This window comes from Chlorella variabilis (genome assembly GCF_000147415.1).
Source record: "Chlorella variabilis unplaced genomic scaffold CHLNCscaffold_19, whole genome shotgun sequence".
Classification (NCBI taxonomy): domain Eukaryota; kingdom Viridiplantae; phylum Chlorophyta; class Trebouxiophyceae; order Chlorellales; family Chlorellaceae; genus Chlorella; species Chlorella variabilis.
The window spans coordinates 169,684-175,478 of NW_005435069.1; the positions used below are offsets into that span (position 1 = coordinate 169,684).

General features: G+C 67.5%; 1 protein-coding gene across 1 annotated transcript in view; it reads right to left on the reverse strand.

Annotated features, from left to right (window-relative positions):
• Window positions 1–1,831: 1,831 nt before the first annotated feature.
• Window positions 1,832–5,795, reverse strand: part of CHLNCDRAFT_137278 (hypothetical protein) — a gene marked incomplete at both ends in the record, with an annotated part of 7,035 nt that continues 3,071 nt past the window's right edge. The window contains 11 exons of the mRNA XM_005845081.1: window positions 1,832–2,141; window positions 2,271–3,187; window positions 3,375–3,460; window positions 3,686–3,770; window positions 4,007–4,067; window positions 4,207–4,252; window positions 4,413–4,504; window positions 4,660–4,776; window positions 5,128–5,226; window positions 5,362–5,401; window positions 5,613–5,722. Of these exons, the coding sequence (XP_005845143.1) occupies window positions 1,832–2,141; window positions 2,271–3,187; window positions 3,375–3,460; window positions 3,686–3,770; window positions 4,007–4,067; window positions 4,207–4,252; window positions 4,413–4,504; window positions 4,660–4,776; window positions 5,128–5,226; window positions 5,362–5,401; window positions 5,613–5,722 (1,963 nt within the window). The remainder of the gene's footprint in view (window positions 2,142–2,270; window positions 3,188–3,374; window positions 3,461–3,685; window positions 3,771–4,006; window positions 4,068–4,206; window positions 4,253–4,412; window positions 4,505–4,659; window positions 4,777–5,127; window positions 5,227–5,361; window positions 5,402–5,612; window positions 5,723–5,795) is intronic.

A 5,795-nucleotide genomic window follows, 5' to 3' on the forward strand; every position in this document is an offset into this window, starting at 1 on the left:
TCGCTGGGCACACCCCTCCAACACCGAACATGCGCCCGGGGGGGAGGGCGGCCCGGGCTGCCCAGGCCAAAGTGGGCCGCCCTCGAGCAAGAGGCGGCCGGGCTGTGTGCTGAATGAATGAATGAATCCTTGCTGAATGAATGAATGAATGAATGAATACATTGTACAATGTGCACATGTGCACTACCTGACAGCTTCTAATTGGATGTGCACCATTCACCCCTTTTTGTAGACTCCTGCACCATTACGTGGTGGAGGCTTCAGCGACGGCGGCGTGCCCACCGCTGCACTGCCCACCCCCCACCGCAACAACCCAACCAACCAACAACCGTTCGAGGCAAGGTCTGTGAACAGCCAGCATGAGCGGATCAAACGACATCAAGGAGCAAGGCATTGTTTATGCCAAACAGAGAGTGGTAAGTGATGGGCTTCACATGACTTGTATTGGAAGGCGCAGGCTGTTGCATTGCACATCCAAACGGAAGCCATATGATTCGGTTGACCCCCCCCACACACAAACACCCCCACACAGACCGACACTCCTCTCTGCCGGGCGGGAGGGGGGGGGGGGGGTCAACATGCCTTTATATGACGGCTGATTGATTCATTCACGATGCACTGCATTCAAATGCATGAGGAGGCCGTAGATCAGGCTTCCAACGAGAATGCTAGGCCAACTGCGAGCCAAGAGGTGAGGATGTGGTCATTGCTGGCTGTCTTAACTTGCGTCACGAATAGCACTTGCTCGGGAGAGACCCCGGCCACCACCCGCCAACCACCCCCCATCCCCACCCCCCAACCCACCGTCCTGTGCAGCACCGTGACAACCTGGATAGGATGGTTACCGCCCGGCATGCACAAGAAAAGTGCAACAACCAACAAGAAGAGGAAGGCTGAGGAAGCCGAGGCTGCAAGACAGGCAACAACGGCGGCGGAGCCTGCAACACCGCTGCCGGTTAAGCGACTGCATTCGTGGTTGGGGAGGATGTATCCACCTGACGCCTGTTTGCATGTCACTCCAACCAGTTGAGACATATGCAGACATGTAGTAAAGACGTCTCTAGAAGTACACAGATGTAGTGCAGAGGTGTTGTAGATGTCTGTAGATGTCACAAACCGGCCAACGTCAGGCAACGTCTGTAGACGTCTACGGGTTAGACGTCTGCAAGACTTGCCCAGTTCCACATGTGTTTACAGGCCCGCTCCTCCGCCCCATGCCACTGTGGCATGGCGCCCATTTCTCCCCAGATGAGTGACAGTGGCTTGACTCCAACACACCGCCCATCGCTCGTGGGCCTTCCTGGGCCCGACGCAAGGCCGCTTGCAATTGCAGCCGGTTGGCGCTGCCGGTGCGCCCCCCGACCCCGCCCACCCCGCCCCTCTGCACCGCACCAGGGTGCCCTCCCCAACCCCTACACATCATAGCAACAGCCGGGGTGCCGCGGCTCTCATCTGATGCGCATCAGATGGGAGCAGCATCCAGCGCGCTTCCTAGTAACAGCACTCGCCAATGTACGCACCGCCTGGGCCTTTTGCTCCCCAGTAGCTTTGGAAGTAACGACGCTCAGTAGCTTCTTTGGAAGAACAACACGCCGACACGAACGCATGCGCTCACTCATCTCGAGGATGAGACTCTGCCTGTTCCGCTGTCCTGTAACACAAGCTAGAAGCTGGTACAGCCAGGCCGCCAAACACAATGAAATCATAATGGTGGCACACACGAGCGTGACATGGTTGCCACACACACGGGCCGAGCAATACAATATACAAGCAGGAGCACGCCCGCACCCTTGCTGCCACAGCCCGCGGGACTGGCGCCCCAGGATGCCCCTCAGAAAAATTCGGGCGGGCCGTCGCTGGCGCTCGCGCTGCCGCCGCTGCTGCTGTGCAGCCCCGTGCCGTGCATCAGCTGCTGCTGGAGCAGCCACTCGTCCTCGGATGGCGAAGCCTCGCCAGACTGCGGGGCTGGCCGGCCCGCGGCGGGCATATGCATGGGGACTGCCGCTAGCGCTGCCGCTGATGCTGCGGCGGCGGCCGGACCCGATCCGCCGTCCGGCACGTTGCCGGCGCCGCCGGCGCCGCTGCTGTCCTCCCTGCTCAGCACAGACAGCTCTGACACGCGGGGGCGGCCTGAGGGGGACCTGCAGCAGGCGGGGAGAGCAGGAGGCACCCTGTGCCACACAGCAGCCGCCACCCTGCTGTGCCCGTTGCTCCGGGCGATGTGTGCACGAAAGCCACGCGCCGCCCCCTGCATGCCAGCACGCTCTCACCTGCCCAGCCATGCCTGGCGCCCCGGCGACCCTGCTGCTGCCGCCGCCTGCTGCTGCAGCAGCAGCTGCTGTGCCATGCTGGACGGCGCAGGAGAGGGCGGCTGCGAGATGCGGGGCGAGGCGGCGGCAGCCTGCTGCGCTGCCATCCGCTGCTGAAAGGCGGAGACGGGCTGCTGCTGGGGCTGCAGCTGCTGGGGAGCAAAGCCTCTATGCTGCTGCTGCTGCTGCTGCTGCTGCTGCTGCGTGACGGCCAGGCCGCCAGGCGGCTGCGGCTCCAGGCCGGGCACGGCTGCGGGCCGCGCCGGCGGCTGCCGCTGCGGCGACTGCTGCAGGGGGTGCTGCAGCTGGCTGCGCTGCTCATACAGCGACTGCAGCAGCACCTGGCTGGCGCGCAGGCGGTCGTCTGACGTGGCATCGCCAGCTGGCGCCAGGCTGGCGGCCAGGTTGAGGCACAGCGCACCGCCACCCGCGCCCGTCTCCCCTGCTGCTGCCCCGCCTGTGCCTGCCAGCTTGCCCTCCCCAGCACCCGTCAGCTCTGCGGAGCCAAAGATGCTGCTGCCATGGCCGTTTGCAGCGCGCGGCATGGCCCCGTAGCCCCTGGCCGCCAGTACCGAGGCCAGGGCATGAGGCTGCAGCCGGGCGCCGCCGGGCTGCCACAGGCGCGGCGGCAGCCCGGGCGGCGGCGGCGGCGAGCCCGGCACCTGAGACCAGGCCAGGGACTGGTGGCCCGCTGCCGCCAGTGCCGCCGCAGCGGGGGACGCCGCCAGCTGCGCCAGCAGCTGCTGGCCCGCGGGGTCGGGCTCCCAAGCGGGGTATGTGGCGGCAAAGGAGAGGAAGCTCTTCTCCATCTTGCCCTGCCGGCTGCGGTACAGCTTCGGGGCGGCTGCCGGGGAGCCGTACTTGGCGTTGCCGTGGCGCTGCATTCAGGTGGGTGGGTGGTGGCAGGGTGGGTAGCTGTGAGGTTAGCTGGAGGGTTGGCGCAGCGGGCATGTTGAGACTTCAAGCGAGCCTGGCTTGGGCCACCCGTGTAGGGAGGGCAGGAGGCAGGGCCCGCCACGGTGCGGGCAGCCGGCTGGTGCTGGCAGGCGCTGGCCGGGGGCCCACCTGGAAATCAAACGCCGCCAGGCTGCACACATCGCCCACCCCCTCCACATACACCGTGTTGCTTTCCACAAAGGATAGCACCGCGCCTGCAGCGCGGGCGAGGCAGGCGCAGCGCGGCGCAGGGGTGCGTTTTTTTAAAGGCGGGAGGCGGCGAATGGGCCAAGCACACGAGATGGGTGTGAATGGCACGGACACGAGACGGCCCACGCAGGGCGCCGCAGCACACCTGGCGTGCCCAGACCCAGCCCCCGAGCCACCCCCACACCCCCACACCGCCACCGCCATGCATGCGCGCACGCGCCCGCCCGCACCTGCGCACTGCGGCAGGCTGAACCAGAGGAGCAGGGGGGTGAGCAGGATGGAGGAGAGCTCTTCCAGGAACAGCAGCGCCTTGAACTGCGGGCGGCGGCGGCAGCGGGGCAGCAGGCGGCGGCACGAGGAGCGCTCGTGAGACTAGAGCGTCTGACACTTGAAGGGCCTGCGGCTGCTCCCGGGAATCCGCGCCTTCCACCCCCCTGGGGCCCATCCTCTACCACGAGCTGCCATCGCTCGGTTGCTGGGCCCGAAACGCTGGCCACACGCGCAGTGAGTGCACGTGCAGCGCGCCAGCCTGGCGCCAGTCTGGCGCCCACCGCCTGGCGCCCCACCTGGAACAGCGCCTCAAACTCCTGCTGCACCTCACGTGTGTGTGCTCTGCAGGGGGCGCGGGGTGGGGTGGGCCAGTGGCCGGAAGAGGCGTGAGGGGCGGTCGGACATCGGTCACGCCAAGCGGCGGGAAGGCGAGCGGCCAGGCCCCGCGCAGCACACAGACAAGGCCAGCAGGCAGGCTCACCGCCCCCGCCAGTGCCGTGGCAGGTAGTGTGTGTGCAGCACCACCTCTGCAGGGGGGGCAGCAGGGGGTTGCCGTGAACGCATGCAGCAGCAGGCTGGCAGCAAGGGGGGGGGCCTTGGCAGCGCCGCCAGCCACGCCTGCGCGCCCCCCTCCCACAGGCGTCCCTGGCTGCCCACCCCGCTGCAGGAAGCGAGGCGCCTGCTCACCCATCAGCGCCGCTTCAGGGTCGAAGGCGGTGCCCGACTCTATGACAAAGGCGCGGCTCAGCGCCAGCACCACGCCCACCACGGCCACCCACCTGCGGCGTCGGCAAGAAAGAAGCGGCCACGGCAGGGCGTTTGAAGCTGGCCGCGGCGGCCCGTCCACGCACCAGCAGCCACAGCGGGGCCGTCCCACGTCCGCCGGCGGCAGCGTTGAGGCGCCAGCTCATCATAAGCGGCGCGGGCGACGCACCACACCAGCTGGCGCCCAAACAGGTCTCGCTCCAGCAGGCGCTCATCAATGAGGGTGACCACCAGCAGCAGCGCCGCCACCGAGCCAGCCACAAAGGCCACAAACCGTGCCGCGTGGCTGCAGGGGCCAGGGGGCACACACGGTTGGGGCCACCTTGCCGGTCGGGCGTCGGCTTCGGCATGCCCCCTGTCCCGCCAGCACACCCCCACCCCCACCCGCACACCCACACCACACAACCATGCACGCCAGGCCACACCAGGCTGCAGCACCAGCTGCGCTCAGCCGCCGCGCGCTTGCAGCAGGTGTGCGCGCACGGCAACAGCAGCAACTGGAGCGGCGCTACGTCACTGCTACCCTGCCGCAGCTGGTGGGCTGGATCCGGGCGCAGCAGCTGAATGGCAGCGCCCTGGCCGCCGGCCAGGCAGGACAGTGGCGACCCCGCCAGACCGCGACAGCAGCGGTCCCCACCTGAGCACGGGGCTGGGGAACTGCTGGATGTACTCCTCGGCTGCCTTGTGGGAGGCGTTGAGGCGGTGCCTGATGAAGTGCGGCAGCTCGTTGAACTCCCTGGGCAGGTGGAAAGGACGGGGCGACAGGTGGAAAGAACGGAGGGGGACCACCCCATAGCAGGCACGCGGGTGTGCTGCACGCGGCAAGCGAACCGCAGCTTTGGAGTTGCACAGAGGAGGAAGGCGAGCGCACCTGAGGCGCCAGGCGGCCAGCGGCGACCATCGCCGCGCGCCTGCGGAGGGAGGGCGGGTGCGTGGCGGAGGCTCAGCCCGCGGCAGGCGCCAAGCAGCCCCGCGCCGCAAGGCGCCGGCACGGGCGCGCGGCCACGCCGCAGCGCGGCAGAGGGTATAGCCCAGCCGCGGCACGGCGCACGGCGCACAGCGCAGCACTCAAGTGCAGTCCAGCACAGCGCACAGCGCAGCGCAGCGCAGGGGGTCACGCACCCACTGAGGACGGGTGGTGGTAGAACTTCTCGGCGTTCTTCATGAAGAAGTAGATGATAAGGAAGACGAGGAGGAAGGGGGACACGGCCAGGTTGCAGACGGCCAGGATGCTGAGGTGGCAGGGGGAGGAAAGATGCGGGAGGAGGGGGGGCGGGCACGCGGCGTGTGGGCGCGGGCGACGGC